This window comes from Psammomys obesus, unplaced genomic scaffold, assembly GCF_907164565.1.
Source record: "Psammomys obesus unplaced genomic scaffold, mPsaObe1.curated_primary_1811, whole genome shotgun sequence".
NCBI lineage: Eukaryota > Metazoa > Chordata > Mammalia > Rodentia > Muridae > Psammomys > Psammomys obesus.
In genome coordinates this window covers 905262-932854 of record NW_026594014.1, presented here as the reverse complement: position 1 = coordinate 932854, position 27593 = coordinate 905262, and the positions used below count along the sequence as shown (strand labels likewise).

Here is a 27593-nt window from a genome sequence, read left to right as displayed (position 1 = left end):
TTCCCACTTGAATTCTCCAGAGCCGGGAACCTTAGCCACGCCTACCCCATTCTCCCCTGCCCAGGGTTGGGCTGTCTCCTCGCCAATCAGGTATAATGACTTATTCAGGTTTACACCAGGCCAATAATTATCATCAGACCAACCTCCAACAGTGGACGGAGCGAACTGGCTCCCGCCAAGTTGTCCTCCAACCTCCACCGTTCACGCACCCACACCATAATTAAATGTAACTGTTTCGCCTTGGCTGTTCTGGAGACTCGCTTTGTAGACCAGGCTGGCCTCGAACTCACAGAGATGCATCTGCCTCTGCCTCCTTGAGTGCTGGGATTATAGGCGTGCACCACCATGCCGGGCCTGGATTGCTGTGTTTTTTGAGGCCAGCCTGGGTTACAGAGTAAGGCCCTGTAGAAATAAAACAACAAGAAAAGATGCAATACAAGGATTTGATCTCAGAACTTGCTTTCTCCCACAGCTGTTGAAGCAGTCTCTCTGGTCTGAGACCACGGGCCTCTTTTTTAAGGATGGCGGCATGCTGGAGGTCCTCACCCCGGTCCCTGACTCATCTTCCCCAGCGTTTGACTTTCTCAAATGTACTGTGAATGTGCAAGCCATTCTCAGTGACCCTACCCTGGAGATTGAACCATGCAATGTAGGTGATTCCCACAATCCACGGCAATGCTCCATGACCTTTGTGGTTATTTGTTTTGGGTAGCTGGTGGCACTGGGAATGCTCCCTAGGTGGAGGCGAATCACCTTTTAGTAAGCCACTCCCTGAGCTCGGCTCTGCTTTTTAGAATGGGGGAAACTGAGGGAGAAAAATTAGAGTGAGAGATGGTGGCAGAGGACCGTCATTCTAGCTCCTTGGGAGACTATGGTAAAGGATTTCAAATTCTGCTCAAGCCTGTGCAACTCAACAAGATCTTATGTTTAAAGAAAAAAATTGAGGGGCTGGAGAGATGGCTCAGAAGTTAAGAGCACTGGCTGCTCTTCCAAAAGTCCTGAGTTCAATTCCCAGCAACCACATGGTGGCTCACAACCATCTTTAAAGAGACCTGATGTCCTCTTTTGGCACGCAGGTGTACATGCAGGCAAAACACTGTATACATAATAAATAAATCTAAAGAAAAAGAAGGAAACAGTAAAAATGAATTTGTGGGTGTGGCTTGGGTGAGGACCCTCGGAGAACTTCTAGTGAGGGGCTCAGGGCGTGGCAAGGGGTGGAACCCCACCTAGACTCCCCAGTGAGGGGCTGGGGGCATGGCAAGGGGTGGAGAACCTGTACAGCAAATGCTACTGAGCAGGTTCAGCCCCCATTTTGCAAGAAACAAAGCAAAAGCATTGTAGAAGAAGGAAAAGCCATGAGGGGGCCGGTGGTCTACATCACTCTCTCTGGGGACACAGGGTGTAGTGCGGCCCCCCTCTCGGAGATAAGATGCTCTGCCTGTCATGCAGCTGTTGCTTGCGCCCTGGGGAACAGGCTCTCCCTTCAGCCTGCCATCTTCCCCAGGTGGAGGTTCTGGAAAGCAACATGATAGATCAGATGTTCACCATAGACATGAACAGCAAGCTGGAGCTGTCTGCCCTCTTTGTGCCCCGGCCTGGCAAGTCCCCCATCCCACTGGTGAGTAGGACTAGCCTGCATGCTCCAGCCTGTCCCCAGAGCTTCCTGTCCCAGTGTTGCTGGCCTACAACCCCAGAGCTTCCTGTTTGTCCAAACTTCCTCTCTTCTCCCATTGCCTGCCTCTTCCACATTCCTCCTGTCCCTCTCCTCCTCTCCTTTTTTCCTTCCTTATCCCCTTCCTCCATGTTCTCCTCCATCCCTTCATGTCTTCTTCCCCATCTCCTCGTCCTCCATCTTGTTTTCCTTTGTACCTTCCTCCTCGCAGTCAGGCTTCTTCCCGAAGACCCCCACTCTCCCTCTTGTCCCCGCCATCCTGCTGTGTCCCGCAGCTCCCGGCCTCGGCTCTGAGGCTGTAGCTGACAGGCAGACATTCAGGTGAGCGTGGCACCCAGGCCTTGTGTGCAGATCCCCCCTGTGTTTGCTGAGGCTGGCAGGCCGGATTTCCGTCAGCCTGGAGCACAGCTATCTGTGTGTTGTGTCGCAGGTGATGGTCAGCAACCCGCACTCCCTGGGGTTCGAGGCAAGCATCTCAGAGTTTGGCAACACATTCGACGGCAGCTATAAGTACAAACTGGTGTGTGGCTGCGGCTGTGGTGGGGCCTTGACCCAAACCCAACAATATCCCGGACTCTGGCCTTTCCCGTTTGGTGTTAGTGAGACATGGCGACCCTCTAAAGGCCAGGGCAGCCGTGAACTATGTCATCCTGCCTTGGCCCCTCAAAGGCTGAATGAGCCACATGCTCAGCCCTCCATGCCAGCATGTCTGCGTGCTGTGAAAGGACCAGCCTTCCTTCTTCCTACACGGGCCCTCTGCCCCCAGCAGGACAGGCAGCCACCGCCCACATAGGTTCTGTCCCATCGGAAAGGAGGGGTGCCCCGGACACAGTGAGGCTGAGTGTTGAGGTAGCTGGGAAAGCCTAGGTAGGGGGCTGGGTCCCAGCAGGGGACCAGGTGGAGTCAGTTGTCCCCTTGCACCCATCACGACGAGAGCTTGGACTTGTGGTACCTAGGATCACATGACTAGTCACGTGACCTCACCTGAGCAGGCAGGGAGAGACAGTACAGCTCAGTAGGGCCACCCAGGGCTGGTGTCACTTATGGCGTAGAATGAGGACATGGTGGGGCTGGGCAGCCGATGGACAAGTGTCTACGGGTCACCCCTCCCTTACCAGCCCGACCTATTTGGGGGTGACATCTGGGCAGAAGCCTGTTGCAACCGGCTGTCTGTGTGTGTGTGTCTGTCTCCCGCCTCTGTCTGTCCCTGTCTCTGCCCCTGCTGCCATTTTACAGGAAATTGAACTCCAGCAACAGCACCACTGGGGCACCGCAGACCACACCTTCACCACCAGGTAGCTGACATGGTCTCAGGGCCCAAGGCTGGCGGGGTTACCTCTATCAATGTGTGTGGCAGTTTCTCACCCCACCCTGCTGGCGCCCAAATAATTAAGACTGGATTATGTTATCTATGTAGCACGCTTTAAGGCACAATAGTGAGAAAGTGAGAAGTTCTTACTCTGTCCTAACCCTCTGAGCTAGTTTGACTTCCTCTTTGCCAAAATCCCGAGATTCTTGCGTTTTATGGCTTTCTCACCTCCAGCTGCTCTCTTATCATGCCTCCTGAACCTCTGGCTGAATTCCTGCTTCCCCTCTTTCTCTCTCTCTTCTCTCCTGGCTGGCAGGAAGCCCAGTCCTGTTCTCTTCCCTGCTCAGTGACTGGCTGTTAAGCTGAGTTACGGACAATTGGGAGACAATTGGGGAGCAAAGTTTAGACTGGAGGGTCTCAGAAGGAGGACTGCAACCAGATGTGGGGGCACAGAAGTGAGCACAGCGGACAATGACATCATGCCTACGTGAGGCTGCTCCCCCTGCCGTCTGCAGGGGTTCCCAGAGGAGAGCAGAGCCGAGCAGCAGCCCCAGTTCTGGAACATTCTAATAAGATTAGAGCTGTCGCCGAGGTCTGGGACTGGAGCTCACTGGTGGAGCAGCTTCCCAGCATGCATGGTGCTCTGGGCTCCAGGCCCAGCACCTCAGGTCCCGAGGACAGCAGCGCATGACCGTGACCTCAGCGCTGAGGAAGTAGGGTCAGGCCAATCTGATCGGGACAGATCCTCTTCCTGACTGTGTCAGGTTGACAATCAAGGGTAACCATGACAGATCTGTTGGCGGGCGGGCGGGTGGACGGAGGACGGACGATGGACAGTTGGATGGTTGATGGTGTGTGTGGCTGGCTGGTTGGCAGAATGAGTGAGTTAAAGGTTCAGTGAGTGCACAGTGACCACGATGGCACAGACTCTCTGCCCCGTTGCACCACAGCATCAAGCGCAACGCCATCTCCTCCGTGACGGTGGACATTGCTGACAAGACAACCGCGTGTGTGGACCTGAAGCCCCTGGTACGTGCGCCCCTTCGAGGCCTGGTGAAGCCCCTGGTACGTGCGCCCCTTCGAGGCCTGGTGTTCAGTCACAGGCTGAGTCATGCCAGCAGGCTCCACGCTGGGCAGGGCCTGGTTTGGAAACAAAATGACAGTGCTGTCGCCTGGTGTCTGGGGTCACCGTTGCCCACAGTTGTCCCTCGGCAGCCTGCAGGTCATCTCTAGAACCAGCTCTGGCCAACTTGAGGAAATAGTACTTCTGGAGCAGCGGCGCTCAGCCTTCCTAGTGCCGGGACCTTTCTGTACCACAGCTCGTGCTGTGGTGACCCCCAACCATAAGATTACCTTCATTGCCAGGCGGTGGTGGGGAACGCCTTCGATCCCAGCACTCAGGAGGCAGGCGCAGGCAGAGCTCTGGGGTCGAGGCCAGCCTGGTCTACAGAACGAGTTCCAGGCTAGCCAGGGCTACGTAGAGAAACCCTGTCTTGAAAAACAACAAACAAATTTTGTTCGTACTCCGTAGATTGTATTTTTGTTGCATTACAATTATAAATTGTAATGTAAACATTTTTTTGGAGCTAGAGGTCTGCCAGAAGTTTGTGGGTCGTGACCCACAGGTTGAGAACCAGCGTTCTAGATGCTCCCAGAGACTTGAAAAAAAACCACACAGGCATGCAGAGACCCATGCACACATCATTCAAAGCCTTGTGGACAACAGGGGGGGTGGGGGTGGGTGGAGGAGTGGAATAAATAGCCAGGAAAAGGAATACAGTTCTTACACACAGTTGAACTCTATGAAGAGGTGGGGATGAAGAGGTATTTCATTTCCTGAGGCTGGAGCTTAGGTCTGGGAAGGCCAGCCAGAAGAGCCACTGTGTCAGGATCAGATGCTGTGGAGCAAGGGCATAGCAGCGGGTGTTGCACAGGGGCGGGGCTGGCAGGGGCGGGGCTGACCCGGGCTCTCTGTGGAGTGCCCTACGCCTCTGCTTCTGTCCCTTGCAGTCCACTCTCATCTCAGTTGGCTGTGACCTGACCAAGAAGATTATCGTGCAGAAGTGAGTGCGCCAGCCAGCCCTGGGCTGAAGGGGCGGGGTGGGCCGGCCCCGTTACTGGCCACCTACTTTTATGTGTGTTTAGCAGAGTTCTGTAGTAAATCCCTGAATCCCTGGAGGCGGCCAGCCGCGGCCAGGAGTGCGGCAGCCGTGTGTGTGTGGGGGGGGGGGGGCGCGCTCGGGGCCCTGGATCGTGCACTAGTGTGCGTGACTCGGGCGGTTAGTAAGGCCGTGCCCTGACCTTCCCAAGATGACTTGCCCTTTCTACTATGTGTGTCAGCATGTGTGCGTATACGTGAGTGTAGCTGTGACCGTAAGCGTGTATGTGACAGTGTATGTGAGCGAGGGTGAGCATGTGAGTGTGTGAGTGTGGGTGACCGTGAGGGTGCGTGTGACTGAGTGTGTGTGAGCGTGAAATGGAAGATCTCTCTGAGTGCCCCAGCACAGAGTTGGCTTTACGGCCTGGAGCTGGCATTACTCGGCATTACTCTCGTGGTGCGCCCCTCCCCAGTGTGAGCATTCTCTGCAGCCACAACATGTTAACTTCCCAACAAGGATCTGGAGCCATCACGGGCACCCCGCAGGGCACCCGGCCCCTCCCAGCCTCTCTGCTGCAGGGTGAAGGGCACCTCACCCCTTCCCGGTCCACCTCCTAGTCAGGCCCTCCCTGCTCTCCCGTTACAGCAAAATCTCCGCCTGCTCCATGGGAATCCTCGACCCAGTGCAGCTGCAGAGGAACTACACCTACACCATCGAGAAGTAAGTGTGGCCCGCCTCCCAGCCCCCCTCACATTGGGTCAGACCAGGGCCAAGTGTAAGTGCTTGAAATCTGGCCCCGGGGACCGTGGGACACACAGGCGTGCAGGAGGCTCAAAGCCGAGCCCCAGCCGCTGGCTGAAGCCGTCTTGGTTAGCTTTTTGTTACTATGATAAGACTAAAAGCAGCCGGGGAGGAAGAGCTCAAAGCAGGAGCCTGAAGGCAGGGGCTGATGCAGAGGGCGTGGAGGGCGCTGCTTCCCGGCTTGCTCCCCATGGCTTGCTCAGCCTGTTTTCTTAAGTAACGGAAGACCAGCTGCCCAAGAGCGGCCCTATACACAGCGAACTAGCTGGGCCTTACACCTCAATCATTAATCCAGAAAATGCACCACAGGCGTCTTCTCAACTGGGGTCCCCTCTTCACAGATGACCCTGGCTTATCATATTAAACAAAACCAAAAACAACCAGCCACAACAGTTGGCCCCTTGCCGACTTGACACAGGGCACACCGGTGCCTGTGACCTTCCCTTCCCTGTTTGCCCCCAGTGTTAATACTAACACTCTCACGTTAATACGAACATTATATTTAAGAACACAGTCCGACTTCTAAACATCCAGGCTTGAAAAATTCAAACACAACATTTTTTTTTTTTTTCAGTTTCCTGAAATACATCCAGCATCTCTTTAAAAGTCTAACGTCCCTTACCTGTGAACTCTGTTAAGGTTATTTTTATAAAACTGTGTTGTTTCTCGGTTTCTCTCTTAACCCAGCTATAACCCAAATAATTGAGACTCTATTGTGTTATTTGTTTATCAAGCTTTGCAGTACAATACTGAGCAATTAACCCTCTAAACTAGTCTGGCTTCCTCCCAGCACAAATCCCAGAGATGCTGGCACTTTATGGCTTTCTCCCTTCAGCTGTTTTCTCCTCTTATCTCCTGGACGTCTGCTTGTGACTAAATCCCCTATTTCCTCCTCTAAAGCCTCCTCCAGGAAACCCAGCCTTATCCTCTCATCTGCTCAGTGACTGGCTGTAAGCTGCTTTATTGGCATATGAGGGGACAATTGGGGAGCAGTGTTTACACAACATTCAGACAGGAGATCCTCAGAACAGGGATAGCAACCAGATGGGGTTGGGGGGTCACAGAAATCAGCGTTTGAATTACATAATAACCTTCTGCCTGCAGAACTCCTATAAAATAAAAACAGTAAGTTAAATACTTTCTTACTCTAAGAGGGAAGAACCAGGGCACTGTTCACAGTCACAGTAAAACCAAGATCCAGATTGAAAATCAGGTCCTGTGGCTCAGTGTCTCACGTCTAGAACTCACAGTTGTTTGGGCTCCAGAAGCCTTCAGCTCCACTTCTCCAGCTGTGCCCTCTGCAGCGCACACGGCTTGTCTTCCGGGCTCAGGCTGGCTCCACCCCACACCTGCAGCTGTCCTCCGCAGTCACCCACAATCGTGGAGTCTCCAACACGCCCGAAACTGAGGCTGATCTTTCACCGAGAGCCCCACCTGGGCTTTCTCATGGGGCCCGCACCTCACCCTCTCTGCATGATCCTTCAGTCCTCCAACTGCCACTGAGGCTGCACCTTCACCAGCGCCCTCTCCTGGCCTCTCCCAGTGCCAAGCCCCAGCTGTTCTCCACAACCCCTTCCTGCCTCCAAAGCCAGGACCAGCTTGGGGATTCTCACACATTACCAAGTCCAGCCGCCCGCATGTGGTACCACCTGTGCACAGAGCTTCTGTGTGCTGACTCAGGAAACACTTCCCAGAAGATTTCCCCTCAGTAATGCTCTCTCTCTCATAAACACAGTCACTTGTTCAGACCCAGCTAAGCATAACCACAGACTCTTACTTCAAATATCAAACATCCCCGATTGTCTTCTTGTTGTGTTTGTTTGTTTGTTTGTTTGAGACAGGGTTTCTTTGTGTAGCCCCGGCTGCCCTGGAATTCACTCCTTAGACCAGGTTAGATCTCCTTGAACTCGGAGATCTGATTGTCTCTGCTTCCCAAGTGCTGGGCGTAAATCACAGATTCTCAGTGCAGAATGTCAAAGGGCCCAGACAGAGTCTTTGAGGGCCTCTCTAAAACCCACAAGCCAGGCCTCCACCATCTGCCCTTCTCTCGACATTTCTATCTTTCAGTGTCTCACCACAGCTAACTGAGTCCTGATGACCCAATGACTTTTCCAGCCCAAAGTTCCAAACTCCTTCCACACTCCTCCCCAAAATAACATGGCTGAGTCTGTCACATCAACACACAAGTCCTGGCACTAATTTGTGTCTTAAGATTCTGTTGCTGTAATAAAACCCCATGGCTGAGCAAGGAGGGTGGGAGGAGGGTGGGAGGAGGGTGGGAGGAGGGTGGTTTATTTCAGCTTACAGCTTGTGGTTCATTATCTAGGGAGTCAGGGCAGGAGCCTGGAGGCAGGAGCCGATGCAGAAGCCATGGAGGGTGCTGCTCGATGGCTTGCTCCCATGGCCTGCTCATCCTGCTTCCTTATAGAACCCAGGACCACCAGCCCAGGGGTGGCAGCGCCCACCGTGGGACAGACCCTCCCCACGAGAGGGTCTGTCCAAGAATTCCTTACCACCCACGGGCTGGGGGGAGGAAGGTGGGCAGTTCACCTTGGACTCTGTGTGGCTGTCAACTGACTGTATGTGGCCCCACTCACGCTCAGGAGACTCTCAAGCTGGGCTTAAAAATGCCTTGATCAAACACACGCAGGCACGCACAGACACAGGGAGGCACAAGGTGTTCAGAAATCCATGAATAAAGGGCTTATAACTGCCAGTTCTGGGCCGGCCGGGGTCGGCAGTGACTGGTCAGTGGCTGTCAGGACCTGAGGTGTAAAAGCAAGCAGACCCGGGCTGGCTGCTGAGCACAGGGTTCCGTGTCTCCTCAAAGGGAAGCCTACGACCCGGTCAACCATGAGGCCGAAGCCCAGGACGACCTGCTGGTGTTTTACCCGTACAAGGACCTGGGCTGCCCCCGCCTTGTCTACTACGACAAGCCTTGGAGGCCCGTGGTGGAACTGTAAGCCCCCAGCCATGTCCTCCTCCCGAGATGCTGCCCCCCCATCCCGTCCCATCTCTCCCCACCCTGGCTGCCCTGAGTCACCCCACAGCCGGCTCAGCTGGGAGCCTACAGCCAGGGAGGCCCAGGGAGAGGTGTGAGCAAGGCTTCCTTCCCGTGATGCTTCTGCCTGACTTGCAGATCTAAGCAGTGGGCCTTTTGACGTTTTTTTTTTTTTTTTTTTGTTCTAGCCTCTGACCCACCATGTAGCTCAGGCTGGCCTTGAACTCTCCACACTCCTGCCTCAGCCATCCAAGCGCTGAGATCTCTTGTGCCACTACACCTGGATTATGTCATTTCTTCTGATGCCTTCTCTGCAGCCTGTCATCATCTTCTCTCCCAACTCTCTCCCCACTTGGCACAATGTCTGTGTTTTCATGAGCGCTTGTGGGGTTTTGAAGGATGAGTAGGAGTTTATCAGGCAGCTACGATAATGAAGGCACAGCCACATACCAACTCAAGACACTCAGAGGCGGGTGCAGTTGCTCACACCTGTGATCCCAGAACTCAGGAAGCTGAGGCAGAGTGAGAGTTTTAGGCTAGCCGGACTTACACAGCAAGACTGTCTTAAAAATAAAATCTTAGGGAAAATTGTATTGAGTTGAGCATGCGGAGATTTTTTTGTGTGTGTGCAGGGATTGGTGCTGTGCATGCGAGTGCATAGTAAAGGTTTCTGGAGGTAGACGTGCAGCCGGGGGAAGCCGGCAGGGACATTCTGTTCACCCTCTGAGGAGCTGGGGTTTTCTTCCTTGTCGGTTCGCTTTGTTTTTTGTTTTATTTTCAAGACAGGGTTTCTCTGTGTAGCCTTGGCTGTCCTGGACTTGCTTTGTAGAACCAGGCTGGCCTTGAACTCACAGAGATCCTCCTGCCTCTGCCTCCCTGAGTGCTGGGATTACATGGGTGAAGCTCTATCTGCATATGTGCTTGCACACCAGCAGAGGGCGCCAGATCTCATTATAGGTGGTGTGAGCCACCATGTGGGTGCTGGGAATTGAACTCAGGACCTCTGGAAGAACAGCTCTTAAGCTCAGCCATCTCTCCAGCCTATCTGGAAGCTTCGGGGCCCGCCATCACTGTCACTAAGGCTCTCTTCAGAACACAGTTCTGCCTTCATCAGTTGACGGTTTCAGGGCGGCATCTCCTGCAGCCAGGCCACAGATTCCCCCGACAGGCAAGGTTAACTCTGAGCGCCTGTGCGCATACCTCCCCGACTGCTGTGTCTCCGCAGCCTGAAAGTCCCATTCAGGCTGCTGGAAATGTGTGCACACACTCTTTCCACTGCATCGCTCAGGGAGCAAGGACAGCAGCCTCTACACGCCTCTGAGGCCTGTGTAACCTTTCCCCACAGCAAGGCTGGTGCGGTCTCTGCGCCCAGGTTGCCCTGATCCTCAGCCACCTTGGAAAACTCAATCCTGAAATAGGAAGTTGGGTTCAGTATTCAGATGCCAAGGTGGACTCGGCCCTTGGAGGTCAGGGTCGGTTCAGTGCTTGGGTGCAGACCCCACAGATATGGGGAGGTGCCCACGGGCATCATGCAGCGTCTACCAGGACAGAATGATGGGGTTCTGTTTGCTGGGCCGCAGTGGCAGAGTGCTCAGCTTCCTGAAGCCCCAGATCCTGTTGTCAGCAGCCCATAGAACAGGCACCACGGTTCACATCCATCATTTCAGCAGTGCAGAGATGGAGACGGGAAGGTCGGGGGTTCAAGGCCAGCCTGGGCTGCAAAACAAAATACGAACACAAACAAAAAATCCAAAAAAAAAAAACAAAAAAAACAAAAAAAACAAACAAACCACAAAACAATAAAACCCAAATATATAAATATATACCATGCCAAGCTTCTCTGTACTCTGGCTCCCTGGCTCCCTTTGCAGGGAGGGCTCTTGATAGTGGCTCCCTTCCATCCCTCCTCACCCCTTCCTCCCCTCCCCGAGCTTCCACACCTTCCAGCGCTGTCTGTGACTGTCCTCCTGTCGGAATGGCTGTCCTCCTATCTGGATGACCCCACACTGTCCTCCTGTCAGGATGACTGTCCTCCTGTCCGGATGACCCCGCACTGTCCTGTGGGGATGACCCTGGCGGCGTCCTGACATTACGCTCCGCTGCCTCACTTGTGTCTCAGGTGGAAGAATGGGATCCTAGAAGAAATCATGAACGCCGAGTACGTGCTAACGGAGGTCAACGGGATAGTCACCTATTCATACTCCCTGACGGCCGCCACTGCCAATTGCCGGTCACAGCCTCAGAACTGGAGCAACTTTAACCTCTTCACGGATGCCGATTCCATCGTGTCCATCTGGAACAGAGAGGTAGGGTCCCGCCCAGGCGGCTCACACACAGCCCTGCACGCAAGCACCGTCAGAGCCGTGCGCTGGTGTCTGCCTGCCATCCCAGAGGCTGGAGGATTCCCTAAAAAGCAAGTTCGACGCCAGCCTAGGCTCTCTGGGACTCTGTCAGATACAGTAACTGGCCCCCAAACACTGTTTCTGAATCGGGTCTTGCAGCTCACACCCGTCTGGCTTTAAAGTGATTGAGTCTCTTGCCGGGAAGGGCAGAAAGGGAGGGAGGAGGCAGGAGGCCCTGCCCACAAGGGTTTGCTTAGGGGTGGAACGGTGGGGAAGGCATGCTCTGTGAGGCCAGGGGCGGAGGGCCAGGGTTCTCGGGACCAGCGTGCCTCTGTCCTTGTCCCCAGAACTATATCAGCTGCCATGAGGACAATAAGGACAACCCCTTGCTATGGCCTAATGTCGAGTACCAGATCTTAGGTGGCCGCACAGACAACAGGGTTATTTTTGGCCAGAGAAATGGAATCTATACCTTCCTTCTGTCTGTGGTGGACCCATACTACAGGTGAGTGGAGGGGGTACTGTGTCATCCTGAGAAGAGACTCACAGATTGGTGACCTCGATGTCCCGGTGTGGTGCTCCACGCCTGCCACCCCAGCAGTGGGGAGCTGGGCAGACACAGTAGGATCAAGAGTTCAAGGCCAGCCTGGCAGTGGTGGGGCACACCTTTAATCCTAGCACTGGGCGGGTAGAGGCAGGCGGATGGCTGTGAGTTCCAGGCCAGCCTGGTCTGTAAAGCGAGTCCAGGACAGCCAAGGCTACACAGAGAAACCTTGTCTCAGAAAACCAGAGTTCAAGGCCATCCTTGGCTACATAACTAGTTTGAGGCTGGCCTGGACTACATGAGACCTGTGTCAAAACTCACACACACAGCTGCAGCTTGTGGGCTGCAGCCCCAGACAGTGGAGATTGTGCCCACTGGCCCCTCTCCCTTCCTGTCCCTTTTCGGAGTGTCCCCCCACCCCCCGACACTCTGGGCTCCCCTCACTGAGGCCATCTGCCCTCCGGGTGACTGCCCGAACCGGCTTCAGCACTGCAGCTTTGCCGTTCTTCGGCCATTCTCTTCAGGAGCCGCTGAAGGCCTGCTCGTTTTTCCCTCAAGCTCTGATGAAATTGTCTTCAGTTTCCCCACCCAGACCCCCAAACCAAAGAAAGAAAGAAAGAAAGAAAGAAACAAACAAACAAACAAAAAGCACACCTTACCACCCCCACACAAGAAGTCAGCTGTGTGGACAGGGTGGGGCCGGCCACCCAGGCCCCGGCTCCGCACCCTGACAGCCTGTGCCTGCTGCCCCCCCACAGCTACTGCAACCTGGACACCACGTTCAGTGTGTACGTGTACGGGGCCCTGCCTGTGGCCATGTTCCCACCCGTGCTCAGCATCTTCCTGCTGGTCGTCACCACGCTGCTGACCGTGTGGCTGGCCTACATCGTCCCCATAAAGCTGCAGACCGAGCAGGGCCAGCACTTTAAGGTCGTCTGCTCCCAAGTGTGCAACCGCTTCCTGTGCGTGTGCACCTGCGGCTGGGTGCACCTCAGGCTGCAACGGTGGCTGCATCACAAAATGCAGCAGTGGCTGCGTCGCAGAGTGCAGTGGTCGGTGCAGTGCAGGCTGCAAGGGTGGCTGCGCTCCAGGAGGGTCAGAGACCAGGCCGAGCAAACCCTGCATCCACACGCGAGCAAGACAGAAAGAGGGTCAGAAAAAGCTAAGGACACGGACACAAATGAGCCCCAGTGAGGTGCTTTCAACCTCCTCGTGCGTCTACCTTAGCTCCTGTCCCAATAAATGGTTAACAATGAGGAGGGGTCAGGCTGTGTCTGGGTCACCCTCCACGATCCTCACTGGGACATTCAGCAGGGCTTCCTTCCTGAGCCACCCCAGCCACGCCCTCCTCGCCCTGCCTCCCTGCTCTCTTCCCCGTGGTTCCCCTGCGCTGTGAGGCTGTTGAGAGGCGCCTCATGGGAAGGCAGGGTGGAGGAAGCCAGCTCCTCAGAGCCAGCAGCGGCGCTGTGCGCACAGGTCAGGGGTGTGAGCGCTGGAGTGGCAGCCTGAGGCACTGCCCCCTCGGCTCAGGGTGGGTGGGTGGGTGTGGTAACCAAGAGGTCTAGCATGAAGTGCTGCCGTCCACGCCGGGGACCTTCGCAGCCTGACTGGAACCCCCCAAGGTTGTCCCCACAGTCTGCACCCCTCTCTCAGACCGCAGCACTCCGCATGCCTCCTAAAGTCCCCTGAAAATGCAGAAAGACTCTTGACATACATTGAGTTTGGCAAGAGGAAGAGGGCCAGGGGTCGGTGGAATGTCCTTGGAAGCAGTGTCCTGCATGATCTTGCTAGTTATTTATTTTTATTAGCCATTTATTTATTCATTCATTCATTCATTCATTCATTCATCATTTATTTATTTATTTATTTGAGACAGGCTTTCTCTGTGTAGCCTTGGCTGTCCTGGACTCACTTTGTAGACCAGGCTGGCCTCGAACTCACAGAGACCCTCCTGTCTCTGCCTCCTGAGGGCTTGGGTCAAAGGCGTGCATCTGTCCACTCACTGGGGACCAAGCATTCCCACATATGAGTCTAGGGGACCATTCCTAGACCGCCAGAGCTGTTCTGGGGCCAAACTTCCTGGACAATACAGCTCTGGACCTGCAACCTTCCAGTTTTCCACTAAAAGATTTTTTAACCATCAGCCTTTTTTTTTTGTTTTGTTTTGGTTTTGTGTTTGTTTTGGTTTTGAGACAGGGTTTCTCTACGTAGCCTTGGCTGTCCTGGACTCGCTCTACAGGCCAGGCTGGCCTCGGACTCACAGAGATCCACCTGCCTCTGCCTCCCTGAGCGCTGGGATGACAGTCGTGCGCCACCACGCCTGGCTAACCATCCACCTGATAGATTCTTCCCACAGCAGTGGATTTCCCCCCTTTTTTGCGGATCTCAGCTCCCAGGCTTCGTTTCCTTACCCTGCACCTGTAGCCAGTCAGGGGGAACAGAGGTCTACTTTAATGAATCTCTCCCCAAGGAGAGACCCTCAGCACCATTCATTCCTTCGATTTCCAGTCCCAAGCCTCCGAACTGACCCTGGGCTCTGTCTTCCTTGAACAGAGGACCCTTGTCCCGGGGGATTCTCGGGTCCGGGAAGTTCCCCAACAACTCAGGTGCTGGCGATCATTACGCCAGGAGACTTCGCCTGGACGGCCTACAAGTCCTGGGCAGGGCCTCTGCATGCAGGCGTAAGGATGAGAGTTCAGGCCCCCAGAAGCCTGGTGTAGCCCCGTGTCTGTCTGTGACTCCAGGACTGGGAGCCCCTGCTAAGAGGACGTGGGGGAGGGGCCGCGTGATCCAAGTCGAGGCTGGGTCGCCACAACAGCTTAACGGGGCGCTGGGGGGAGGGGAGTGCGGGTTCACTTGGGAGACACCTGATGCCAACCTTTGACCCCAACATTGACTCGTGCACGAGCAAGCACAGGCTCTGCCATTCTCGCAGTCCTCTGCTTCCCTCTAGCGGTCACCATGTGCAAACCTCTTCTTCCCCTGACTTGTGCCAGCTTGGAGCTGGGGTGGACCCTGCATCCCCAGTACAGGAGAAGGTGAGGCAGGGGTACCTCCCACAAGTTTGTGCCAGCCTGGGCTAAAAAGTGAAATCCTGGGTCAAAACCCCAAACAGCTAGTGCATGGCATCGATAGCCAGGCGTGCAGCCCAAACCGCGGTGCTCAGGAGATGGGGTGGTAGGGGAGTACAAGGCCAGCGCAGCTACATGCATCGCTGGCTCAAATGAACAGTAGTAGTAGCAATATTAACAACTTTCCCCTCGAAGGAAGAAAAGCTTTCTCCCTGTCTTCAGTGGGAACCAGCCTCACACCCTGCACACTGCCCCTGAAGATGAGCTGTGTTGACGGACATGTATTATACTCGGGATAAATGGACCCTTATTTCTGGATGAGAACAGGACTAAAGAACTTGGACCATTTCCTTTCCTCCTCCTCCTCCTCTCTTTTAGATCTGGCCTTAAGTAGGCCAGCCTGGCCTCAAACTCACGGTGTACCCGAGGATGGCTTTGAATTCCTGATCCTCCTGCCTCCACATCCCTAGTGCTAGGATGACAGGCATGTACCAGCATGCCTGGTTTGTGAGGCGCTTGGGGTGGAAGCCAGGCCTTGTTCACACAATGTGAGGGCTGTGCCCTCTCAGCCACAGTCCAGATTTCACCCCCCCCCCACCCAATTGTTGTTCACCAAGAATTTTCTTCTGGAACACTGGCTGAGTTGAACGGAGGCAGGAGGGGCAGGAGGCCACCGGCCGCCCTCAGCAGACTCAGCTCACAGCGTCCACCCAGCTTTCTGGAGCCATAACTCCTGAGTCCCACTGTCCATCGGAAAGCTAATGCTGGGTTCTAAGCAGTAGGTCGCAAGGTGCTGCAGAACATGGCCTATGACACGGCTTCTGACTGCCTGGAACCACAGGGATGACAGGAAGGTTGTTAATTTTCCATTCTCGTTTACCCCTTGGAATTTCTTCCTTGAGAAAGAAGGTGCCCTCATACACCAGCCATGCCTGTCCACCTGTGTCTTTGTAGACCGGAGTAGCAAGCTAGGAGTATTTAAAGATCTATATTTATTTACTTGCTTATTGATTGATTTTTCGAGACAGGGTTTCTCTCTATGGCCTTGGCTGTCCTGGACTCTGTCTGTAGACCAGGCTGGCCTCGAACTTACAGAGATCCTCCTTCCTCTGCTTCCCAAATGCTGTGCTGGCATTAAAGGTGTGCGCCACCACCGTCCAACTCCCTCTATTCATTTTATTTCATATGGAAGCATGTGTTATCTGTACCTGGGGTTGTGCACAGAACCGCAGCTCTCATGGAGGCCGCATGGGGGAGTCCCAGCCCTGGGAGCTGGAGATACAGGTGCTGTGAGCTGCCTGAGGTGGGCACTGGGATACGACTCAGGTCCTCTGCAAGGGCAGCCAGTGTTTCACGAAGATCTTCCTGTTATGGTTTGGGGCATGGTTCTCAAGCTATGGGTTGTGACCCTTTTGGGGATCGCGTCAGACACCCTGCATATCAGATATTTATGTTATGAGTCATAACAGTAGCACAATCACAGCTAGGAAGTAGCAATAAGAAGAATTTTTATGGCTGGGGGGTCACCGCAACATGAGGAACCGTGTTAAGGGTCGCAGCATTAGGAAGGTTTGCTGGCTTAGAGGCTTATTTTATTCATTTTATTTTTTTGTTTGAAACAGGGTCTTATGTAGACCAGGTTGGACTCAGATCTTACACAAACCCACTGCCTCTGCCTCCTGGGTGCTGAGATGAAGTTGTGTGTCTGCCACCTGTTTTAAGTGACAACAGAAAGACCCGAGTCACCTTGCATGGCCTTTACAAAAGCCAGGAAAGCAGCAGATCCATGAAAGCTCACAAGGTCAGAGACAGGCCAGAAGGCGAGAGAACACACCCAGGGCTGCTTGGACAGGCCAGATTTAGAGACCAGGATGCCAGGGCCAAGCACACAGCACTTGCCTGACTCTTGTGTGGTCCAGGGTTCAAGACCCAGGAGCACAGAGGAAAGGAAGAGGGAGGGAGCTGGAGAAATGGTTCATCTGGCGAAGCATTCGGACCTGAATTCAAACCCCCAGCACTCATGTGAAAGGGCAGCATGGCCTGTGGGTACCTGTGACCCGGTTGAGGCTTGCTGGCTGCCAGGGTAGCTCCAGGTTCAGCAATGGAGGGTGCTTGAACTGAAAATGGCAGACACAGAGCAAGACCCCAACACCCTCTGCTCCTGCACACTCACTTGCCATATATACACATCCACACTCACATGTGTGCAAATGCCACACACACACCAGGGAGACGGGATTTGCTGCACGTACATGTCCAAGTTCCCAGGGGCTGGGAGCTGAGGCAGGAAGATTGCAAGCTCCAGGCCAGCCTGAGCCATGTAGTGACACAGTCTTTCAAAAACAAACAAAACAAAACCCAAAATGACGCCGTGTGTGGTGGTGTGGTGGTGGCTTTTGTTAGCCTAGCTCTCTGGAGATTGAAGCAGGAGGATGGGAAGTCCGGGGTCTCCCTCAGCTACAAAGCTGAGAGAGAGAGAGAGAGAGATATTTCTATAACAGAAGTCCAGGAAGCCAGTCACTGGTGTGTGCCTGTGACCCCAACATTTGGGAGGATGAAGCATGAAGATTTTTGTTTGCTTGTTTTTTGAGACAGGGTTTCTCTGTGCAACCTTGGATGTCCTGGACTCACTCTGTGGAGCAGGCTGGCTTCAGACTCATAGAGATCCTCCTGCCTGTGCCTCTCTGAGTGCTGGGGTTACATGTGCAACCTTACCAGCCTGATTACCAGCCTGATTTTGTTTTTAAAAATGTATTTATTTATTACATATAATGCTCTGTCTGCATGTACACCTGCAGGCCAGAAGAGAGCACAAGATCTCATCCTAGATGGTTGTGAGCCACCATGTGTTTGCTGGGAATTGAACTCAGGACCTTCGGAAAAGGAGCCAGTGCTCTTAACCTCTGAGCCATCTCTCCAGGCAGAAGCAGGAAGATTTTGAGTTCGAGACAAGACTGGAACTTTAGGAGCATACCCAAAGGTCTAAAATTTGCCATAAGCTGCTCTTAGGTGTCTTCTCAATATGCAAAGGTGAGTTTAAGCCCGGTTTTCCACCCTCTGTTCCTCCTTTCTTTTTTCTTTTTAAGAATGTTAATATTTATTTGTGTGTGTGCAAGACTGTATGCAGGCTTATGTGCCTGTGGAGGTCAGAGGACATCTTGCAGGGGTCAGTTTTCTCCTTCATTATCTAGATCCCAGGACTGAACTCAGGCCCCCAGGCCTGGCGGCAAGCCCCTTTACCTGCTGAGCCCTCTCACAAGCCCCTTCCTCGTCTTGTTCCGCAGTGCTGGGGATTCGACAGGCACACCACACCAGCCCTCCTGTGGCTCCTTGCTTTGATGCCAGGTCTCTCTCCGTAACTTGACATCCTCCTGCCTCAGCCTCCCGCACCTCCGCAGCCTTGGCTTGGGATCCACATCCGCTTCTAGGTGATGCTGACATCCTGTGAGGACCACCCCTAGATGGGGGCAGGTGTGCAGGAGAGAACCCCTCCCCCCGCCCCCGCCACTGTGGACACAACACCACCAAGGCGGCAGGTGCTTGTATGACTTTTACACACGTGTGTGCAAGCATGTTTCTATGTGCACTTGTCTCTGTGTGCCTGTGTGTCTGTGTGCCTGTGTGTCTCTGTGTGCATAAGTATCTGCTGTGTGTCTGTGTGTGCATGCGGGTGGAGGACTAGCCACCCGCATAGGAGACACACACACTCACACGTTCGCACGCACCAAAAAGCTCTTAGAGTTAAACGTGACAGTGGGAGTGTTCCCATGTCAGTGGCTGGCCTGGAGGTCAGCGGTGGCCGGGGATCGCCCCAGCCTCCCCTCTGGCAGGAGGCTGAGGACACACTCGCTCCTGTGCGTGGCTTTGACTTGGGCTCTGTGGTGGCGTGGCACCCACATCTGCACGGCCCTCATGCCCGCATGGCCCCCGCGGCCCTCAAGTTTACATTTCACACACGGTGCCCCGCTCCGTAACGGGGGTTTCGGTTTCTTGGTAAACTCAGATATGTCATGCAAATATGCTGTTTTAATCCCCGGGGCGGGGGTTTCAGTTTGGGCTTTCGTCGGTCCACGGTTGAGGACCGCCTCCTGCGGGCGTGGTCTTTGCCGCCCGGTGCCGCACAGAGAGGGGCGGGGCCTAGGCTCTAAACCGGAGAGCCCGCGGGGAGCGGCGCGCGCGAGGGAGCCGAGCGCAGAGGCCTGGAGAGGAGCGTTTCAGCACGGCGGCCGCTGCTGACGGAGAGTGGTACAGCCCCCCCCCCCCATCGACCGTAAATAGCTGGAGAAGCGAAGGGTGTGCACCTCTCCTCCCCACTAACCTTCTCTCCTACCCAGGGTTGGGCGGCTGGCAGGGAGCTTTAAGGAATCTTAAATAAAATAGAGTTTAAAAACGAGCACAACATCCCTCCGTACGGTTAAAGCGTAAAAACCGTCCTGAGCCTAAAACCAGAATCAGCTCACAGGTCCCAAGGTCGTGGCCTCATCCGAATCTTACTGAAGAAGCAAAAGGAGCCGAGGTCCGTGGAAGTTTGAGTAAGAACAGCCCCCATAGGCTCAAATATTTGAACGCTTAGCAGGGAGGAGACTATTTGAGGATGAAGAGGTGTGCCCCCTCCCCCCCCCCCGGCGACCAGGATGTAGGTCTCAACTACTTCTCCAGGGCCATGCCTGCCGACTCTGAACCTGTGAGCAAGCCCCAATGAAAACGTCTTCTTTTATAAGAGCTGTCTTGCTCATGGTGTGTCTTTTCAGGTCCCTGAGACACTGACTAAGACAGACCCCGTCGAAGAGAGACCCTAAAGACAGGATCAGCAAGCGCAAAAGTCCTGAGGCTCAAATTAGTTTGCTGAGCTCTAGAGGCCTGGGACCTAGAGACCTGTGTGGCCTGTCGTAGGCATTCTGTGGATGATGGCATGAAACCCGTGTCGGTGAAGAGCAAGGGGGAGGGGGTGACAAGGCGGGTCCATGAACCATTCCCAATTCAGCTATAAGGCATTTATATTTCATGTTCTTAGTTTAGATTTCCAAAAGCTCCCTGAGCCTTCTACCGGCACGGGACAGAGCCTGGAGTTGAGCCAGAGCCTGGAGAGCCCCAAAGAATCAAATGAAGGAGGCCAAAGAAATGGGGGCAGTTTGGAAAGATAGTGAGAAGGGCCTTGATTTCCACTGTAGTTTGGAGATCAACAGGCCCAGAGAGATGACAAGTGATTTCAAAACCAAACCTCATCAACATGATCATGAGCTCAAGGTGCAGTTTGCAGAGTTGGGGGAGCAACTCAGCATCAGAGCAACCGCCACCTCCCCAGAATCCCCGAGTGAGAGGCTGGGGGCGTGGTCAGGAGGTGGAGCCCCGCCTAGAATTTCCCAGTGAGCGGCTGGGGCGTGGTCATGGGTGGAACCGCGTTCAGAATCCACATCTGCGGGACGGGGGTACCTTACAAGCGTGCTGGAAAACTTGAGTTCCGTCATCAGCATTCAGCAAAACACGAAACCAAAGACTTAATAGTAAGAGCACTGGCTACTCTTTCAGAGGACTGGATTCGGTTCTCAGCACTGAAAGAGTTGGCTTACAACGTTCACCCACAGACCAGTTCCAGGACACCCAGCATCCTTTTTTGGGCTCTGTAGGTACTGCACGCACATAGGGTCTATTCAGTAAGGTATGGCACTCATACACATAAAAATAAATCTTGTTTCATTTTATTTTTGATTTTTTTTCCTCTGTGTAACAGTCATGGTTCCTGGAACCACACCTGGCAATAAATCTTTTTTTTTTTTTTTTTTTTTTTTTTTTTTTTTTTTTTTTTTTTAAGGCGCACAAAAACAATGAATATTTAGTGTTGATACATTGCAGTTTCAAAAGCCCCACATTGCCCACGGGGAAGCTTGAGCCTATTTACAGATGAAGAACGGGAGGCCAGTAATTCCTTCATTTTCTCTCTCTCTTCCCATTGAGACAGGGTTTCTCTGTGTAGCCCTGGCTGTACTGGAAATCCCTCTGTAGACCAGGCTGGCATCAAATTTACAGAGATCTTCCTGCCTCTGCCTCCCGAATGCTGGGATGAAAGGCGAATACCACCACACCCAGCCCATTCCCACCTTGTCACACAGGTCCTGGGGAAGAGGATGAGCCCACCCTGGCTGGCCTGGATCCCACTCTGTGGTTCCCGAGTGCTGGGATTAAAGGCATTTGCCACCATGCCCAGCGCCCAGGGAAGTTGAGAGCCTTGTTTTATTTGGACAGCCTGTGTCTGAAGTCGGGGAACAGGGGTGGAGAATTGGGGGATTAACCTCCGACTTTGCCTCTTCCCCAACCATCCTGCAAGGCCTTAGGAAAGCTGTGCGAAAGGGACTGGCTTCTGATTAGGGGAAACTGAGGTACTGGTACCTGAAGTACCGGGTCACTCCTGCATGCATAGGGAGTCACTTAAAATCAGCCTCGGCTCAAGGCAGAGAAAATAACAGGGAAAAAGTGGCGGGATAGAAGTCAGGACCGCAAGCAGCGGCAGGTTGCCCGTGCGCATGTGCGACGCTCGGAGCCACACACAAACCACAACCCCCTTGTTTAGCGTAGGGCCGAAGCTGGGACCTCAGGACCACAGGGAAACTTGCTCTGCTTGTGCCGCGCCGGCCACGCCCCTCCCTCCGCGGGCGGGAAGAGGAGGCGGGCGGAGAACCGTTAGTGCGCAGGCGCGCGGCCGGGGCGCGAGCCGGTGAGAGTTGCCCTCTTTCTCGCCCCGGCGTCGTCTGGTGGGATGCGCAGGCGCAGGAAGTCTTCCAGCAGAAAGCAGGCAGAGCCCAGGGGCCGGGCGCGGGGCCTTGTGGGAGGGCTTAAGGAAGTAAAATGGCGGACCTGGCGAACGAAGGTAGGGGAGGCGCCGTCGGGGGCCAGCTGGCGGCGGGCGGGAGCGGGGCGGGAGGTCGAGGGAGCCCCAGAGTCGAAGGGTGAGCGCCTCGGACTGTGGGAGTTCGGCCTCGTCCGGCCTGAGCACCCAACGGGCCCCCCCACCATGGCGTCCGGTCCCCGGCCCGGTTCCTCGCGGCAGCCCCGGCTTCTGCCTTCGCCCGGCCTCGAGGCTCCTCAGCCCTTCCGCGGCCGCCACCCGAGGCCTTCCCGCCTAGCTCTCCGTCCCGGGGGCCCAACGGGCCTGAGACGCGGCCCCGCGGCCTCGGGTGGGGCGAGACCTGCGGGCCTGCTCGCGGGCTCAGCGCGCCACGCTCCCTTCCCCGCCCCCCTCGCCTGGGGCCCGGGGCCTTCGTCCCCGGCCTGGCCTCAGGCGCTGCTCTCCTTCATCCCGCGAGGTCCTCTTCCACCCCGACCTGTGGCTTGCACCCCGAGATGTGCTTTAACCCGAACCCGGCGCCCCTGTCTCCGCCACAGGCCTTCAGGTCCTTTGAGGTGCACCTGATGTCCCCCATTTATTTAGGCCTGGCCACCTGATCTTGAAAGCCCTAACTGCTTCTGCACATCCTGTTTTTTTTTTTTTTTTGACACCGTGATACCCTCCCCTATGGAGTCTGACATCCCATTTGAGTGGCTTGAATATGGTAAGTGCGGCAGAACCAGAATCGCCTCTCTTCCCACCAGTCTCCCCACGTCCTTTGGGGTGCAGCTCATGTTCCCAAATTTAGGCTTAGCCACCTGATCAGCAGTGGTTCTAATTCAGTGGTTCTCAACCTTCCTAATGCTGCGACCCTTTAATACAGTTCCTCATGATGTGACTCCCGGCCATAAAATTACTCTCGTTGCTACTTCATAGCTTTAAGTTTGCTACTGTTGTAAATGGTAATGTAAATATGTTTGGAGATAGACATTTGCCAAAGGGGTCGGGACCTAAGTTGAGAACCGCTTTCCTGTTTGCTTCTGCACCCCCCTTTTGCCCTGTGAACCACCTTCCCCTGTGGGGCCCTGACTCCTCTGCAGAGCCCTCCCAGTCTCATAGTCATCTGCAGCCTGATGCCCTCTGATGTTGTCCCTTGGGGGCTGCTCCAGGGTTTTGGGACTTCAGAGGTCTATTTTTAGCCCTGTCCTTTTCTTCCTGCACAACTAACAGGCGGGCTATTAGTGGAGACCTGGTTCTCCACCATGCAATATTCCTTCCTGCCAGTGACCTGTGGCCTGAGGCATCTGTAGAAAACCCAGGGATTTTGCAGTGGGCTTCTGCAGAGGGTGTTCATGGCCCCGGGAGGGGCTGGGCATTGGGATGTAGTGCTTATACCTGCAATGCTCAGCCTCCATCCAGGCCTTGAAAGGTAGGTTAGATAAACCACTTGAGGCAAGTCAGGAGGCACAGCTGTGTGAACAAGGGTGGTCTGCACTGAAGCTCTGTTCTTGTCTGCTTTACTCTTCTAGAAGGAGCCTTTTTGGTTGGAGGCGGTAGAGGAAACCAGGGACCCAGAGGTTGATGTGACATACTTTGTAGGTGTGCTTTAAGCCCATACTCCTTTAAAAATTGTTAGGTTTGTTTGGAGTCTCATATAGCCCAGGTTGCCTTCAAACTCACTTTGTAGCTGAAGCTCCTCCTGTCTCCATCTCCCAAGTTCTAGGATGACTGGCATGCAGTACAGGGGGCTGGTGTTGTTGGGATCTCCTCTAGGGTGGGTAATGTCCTTTTTAGAACAGAATCCCCTTCCAGAAAACCACCCTGTCAACCTGCCGAGATTGTTGATGGGAACTTCCTCATAGCCCATGGGTCCTCTCCTGTTCCCACCCACTGCTTCCAAGGGGTCTTTCTTCCCCTCCACCTCTTCTCGTTCAGCACCTTAGCCAGAAGCTAGAGTACTCTCTTACACAGGCCTCCCTCCCTGACCCACTCTGCTCTGACTTCTTCCCTGCTGGGAACCTGGATTAACCTGTCTTGAATACTCCCCCAAGACCACCCTGGTGGTCTGTTCTTGCTACTTATGAGTAAATCCCCTCTGCCTTGCTTTATTTTCCCATTGCAGCTGTCAGTCAGCAGGCCAGGTCATGCTCTGCTGGAGCAGAAGCCCTGCCAGGGCAGGAGTTTCTCCTCCTCCATCACTAGTGGGCCCCCTGCTCTAGAGCAGTACTTGACACAGAAGCCACCCTGGAGGGAGTCATTCCCTGACTGAGGAGCCAGGGAAGAAGCTTGTTGGTGAGGGCTCTCACTGGGAGCGGTCTTGGAGTACAGTTTACGTTTGCTGTCCCTGGAGCTCAGTGTTTTCTTATGGTACCCACACTGTCCACTGTAAATTGTCCAGTTGGTTGTAAAATTGAGAGGGAATGTTTGGCATTGAAATTTGTACCTAGAAAGGGCTGTGCTTACCTGCTGTCCGCCCCCCCAGCACAGAATTTCATCAAAATTGGGTTCAAGAGGTGAAGTTTTTGTGCCTCAGATCGTCATTTCTGAATCAGTCACTTTGTGTTTCTAGAGCACCTCATTTCTTGGGCATGTTCCCAGCATGGTATTTGATATCTTGTCACCTTTGTAAAGTAGGTGTGTGGTGTAGGCAGGGTGTCATGTAATCTATGCTGGCCTTGAACTTGCTGAGTAGCTGAGGAGTACCTGGAACTGCTTCTCCTGCTTCCACTTTCCAGTGTTGGGGTGACAGGTGTGGGCTGATGCTGGCGATAGAGCCCAGGCTTTCACACTCTCAACAGGGTTCTCACTAAGCCCACGAGGCAGGGTCTGTCTGTGTAGCCCTGGCTGTCCTGGACTGGCTTTGTAGACTAGGCTGGCCCTGAACTCAGAGCGGTCCACCTGCCTCTGCCTCTCTGAGCGATGGGATTGAAGGTGCACCACCACGCCCCAGTTGCTTGTGTGTTTTGAGCCATAGTCATGAGCTCCCTCGGGCTGTAGCCCAGGTCTTTCCATGCCCGGATCCTGAGACCCGGCCTTCCCTCCCAGTCTCCCCTCCGTTCATTTCCCCTCTCTCTGCCGTGGCCTGTCCCATCCCAGGCATTCTGAGGTATTGGCTGTCTGACATGACTGGGCATTTCGAGTTATCTCCCCCCTACCCCCAGCCTTCTTCAGTCAATAGATGGTTGATTTCCATCCAGTATGGCGTCTTCACATCTTCAGACCTTTGGCTCCCTACACCACGAAGGGCCAACCAGGGTGCAGAGCCCTGCTCTGTGAAGCTCAGGTGAGGTGCACCCTGTTCATATGTAAGGAAGCACCCTCAGTTGTGTTCCAGTGCTGTCTCCTGCAGGCTCTTGTTGCCATGGTGATCTCATGGAAGGACCGCCAGCTCTCATAAGCCCTTCTGTGGAACTTCTGTAGTTCATGGCTTTGAGAAATCCCCTTGCACTGCTTCTCTCCTGAGAGAGAGAGACAGAGCCTGGAACCAGGATTTCCCACACTCACTCTGTATTCTGTTTTAGGAATCCCTTACCACTGGACAGAAAGAGGGTGGAGAAGACATTTTTTTGAATGTGGTGGAGCAAGGGAGATAGCACATAGGAGCAGGACCTAGAGAAAAAGTGGCTTCTAGCTGTTCAGTGGTCAGCTGAGGTCCTGGTGGGGCTGTGTGTGTGATGGGAATGGGGAACCACACTGGGCTGCATAGGGCTGCCCTATGCATTTTAGGCTTAGCAGTATGGTGGTCTGCCCAGATGTATTTACAGGATGCTAATAGCATACCTTCTCTTCTATCTTCTGCCCCAGGGCCATGACTTCCTAAAGTACTCCGTATGCAGCCCTGCCTTAGGAGTGGGAGCAGATGCAGGGCTATCTCCAAGATGAGACCCAAGGGCATCAAGGAAGGTGGGCACAGGCTCTACCCTAGAGTAAGCCAGGCTAGTGCTCTTACTGTGCCGTGAACTGAGGCCTCAGTTTCCTCACTAGCAAAATGGGAATGCAGAGCATGCCCCCATCTCATAGTGCTGTGAGCCTGGATGAGTCTCTGCCTGTGCTAGTGAGTGCTCACTGGCAGTTTTGTGCTCCCCGTCTGGACCCCTGTTTCAGACGTGGACAGCTCAAGGCTGTCAGTGGCTTATAAGAGAGGTTAAAGGGAGAGAGGGAAAGAAAGAAAAGCACTGTGGGTATAGTCTTGGGTTCTACCTACAGTATCACAGATGGAGAGAAGGGAGGAAGTAGAGTGTAGAGTGAGTCGTAAGTGATGGGGTCTCTGTCCCACTGAGTTGACCCTAGCTGAGTGGATGATGGGAACCCAGCAGGTACATTCTGTCCTCTGAATCCTGTCTGCCTATCATTGTGTGACCCTGGAGCCCAGGGCTTTTCAACCTGGGCACTGTTGACACCTGGCATAGACTCCTTGGTCAAGGAGGGTGCTGCCCTAGAGTTCCTGCAGCCAGGTGTCCTATCTGTAGTTGTGAAAACTATGTGGCCTCATGTCACCTAGAATCCTCAGAGTTGGGCTTGGTGCCTGGTCGCTCTTCATCTCCTTTCATGTCCTACACTTGACATGAAAGGGAAGAGCGCGGGGTTGTATGCTGGCAGAGATGGATGACAAGTGGTCCTAGGACCAGGTTTTGTGACCAGGCCCTGTTCCTGCCTTCAGCTCCAGCAGAGGTGGAGTGGTGGTAGAGGGGCTTTGTGACAGTCAGGCTATAGAACCTTTACCCTGTGAAGAAAGTGTTGGGGTGACAGAAGCCAGTTGAGCTGGTCTGAGAGGGAGTTGGAGTGAGTAGAGGCAGGTGAGCTTGGAGAAGCGAGACTCAGTGCCCCAGGTCTGTCATGCCAGCACTTGGGAGACTCAAGTTCAGATCAGCCTAGGCTATAAGCATAGTGATTTCAAGGCTAGCCCAGACAACTAAGCAAGACTCGTATCTCAAAATTCAAAACAGGAAATAAGAACAATTCTTGGAGCTAGGCAGTGGTGGCACACACCTTTAATTCCAGCAAATAGGAGGCAGAGGCAGGCAGATCTCTGAGTTTGAGGCCAGCCTGGTCTACAGATGGAGTTCTAGGACAGCCAGGGCTGCACTGAAAAACCCTGTCTTGAAAACCAAACCAAACCAAAAGACCACCTATCCTTGCAGAGGGCCCAGGTGGGGATGGGAGTTCAGGCACTGGACCTGCTAGGCCGGTAGCTCTCCAAGGTGCTTACTTGCCAGCTGCTATCCACCATTCCTCTGTCCCAGGCTAGTGGCAGTGGCACAGGCTCCTGCATCTGTTTTAAGGGCCTTTGTTTCTGCTGCTTCTGCACAGTTTTCCTGGGGTCTCCTCAGAGTGTGGTGGAGAGAAGCTTATAGCTTAGGGTGCTGGAACCCCTGCCAGCTCACACTGCACCCCCATCCATGCTCCTTCCACTGTGCCCTGGATTTGCAGTGCCCTCTCAGCACTGATCACCAGGCCCACACTGAGGCCCCTGACCCTTTTACAAAGAGCTCATTGGTGAAGTACAAGCCACCAGGTGGGCCACTTTCTCTGAGATGGTTCCAGAGTCACAGGGCATCCAGAAAGTTTAAAGATCTCCACGAAGGCAGAGTGTAACACCCGCAGCCAGAAGTTGTCACTTGATCTGAGGCCCAGCAGAGGGGCTGCTGTCCTCCAGCGAGGCTTCTGTGAGTGTTTTTAATTAGGAACCGGCCTGAGAGTCTGCAGTTGCAGGGAAAGCTGCGGGTTTCCGATTTGTCTTGAAAATGAGGAACTGGCCTGGGCCAGCTTGCACATTTGGGGTTTGCTGGGGTAGGGGGACAACTACTCTTCCTCCTGAGAGACTGTGTGTCCCCTAGATACCTCAGTGCCTGCCATGCTTCTCTGTGCTGTCCTTCCACCCAGATCAGCATGCTATGCCCTGGTTGAGTGTTCCCTTAACCTCCTGAG

General features: G+C 54.2%; 2 protein-coding genes across 5 annotated transcripts in view; both read left to right on the top strand.

The window, feature by feature from the left end:
- Positions 1-13019, top strand: part of Catsperd (cation channel sperm associated auxiliary subunit delta) — a 28640-nt gene extending 15621 nt beyond the window's left edge. For 2 of the 3 annotated variants that reach the window (XM_055617764.1, XM_055617763.1), the window contains exons 6-16: positions 473-649; positions 1508-1621; positions 2106-2195; positions 2912-2970; positions 3935-4049; positions 4995-5047; positions 5729-5803; positions 8715-8843; positions 11005-11191; positions 11575-11732; positions 12530-13019. In XM_055617764.1, coding sequence (XP_055473739.1) covers positions 473-649; positions 1508-1621; positions 2106-2195; positions 2912-2970; positions 3935-4049; positions 4995-5047; positions 5729-5803; positions 8715-8843; positions 11005-11191; positions 11575-11732; positions 12530-12965 — 1593 coding nt within the window. In that variant the 3' untranslated portion in view covers positions 12966-13019. The remainder of the gene's footprint in view (positions 1-472; positions 650-1507; positions 1622-2105; positions 2196-2911; positions 2971-3934; positions 4050-4994; positions 5048-5728; positions 5804-8714; positions 8844-11004; positions 11192-11574; positions 11733-12529) is intronic. The other variant, XM_055617765.1, reaches the window with a different exon arrangement.
- An 8583-nt stretch (positions 13020-21602) lies between these two features.
- The window catches only part of Ranbp3 (RAN binding protein 3), a 37117-nt gene continuing 31126 nt past the window's right edge, over positions 21603-27593 (top strand). The window contains exon 1 of one of the 2 annotated variants that reach the window (XM_055617788.1): positions 21603-21707. In XM_055617788.1, coding sequence (XP_055473763.1) covers positions 21686-21707 — 22 coding nt within the window. In that variant the 5' untranslated portion in view covers positions 21603-21685. The remainder of the gene's footprint in view (positions 21708-27593) is intronic. The other variant, XM_055617789.1, reaches the window with a different exon arrangement.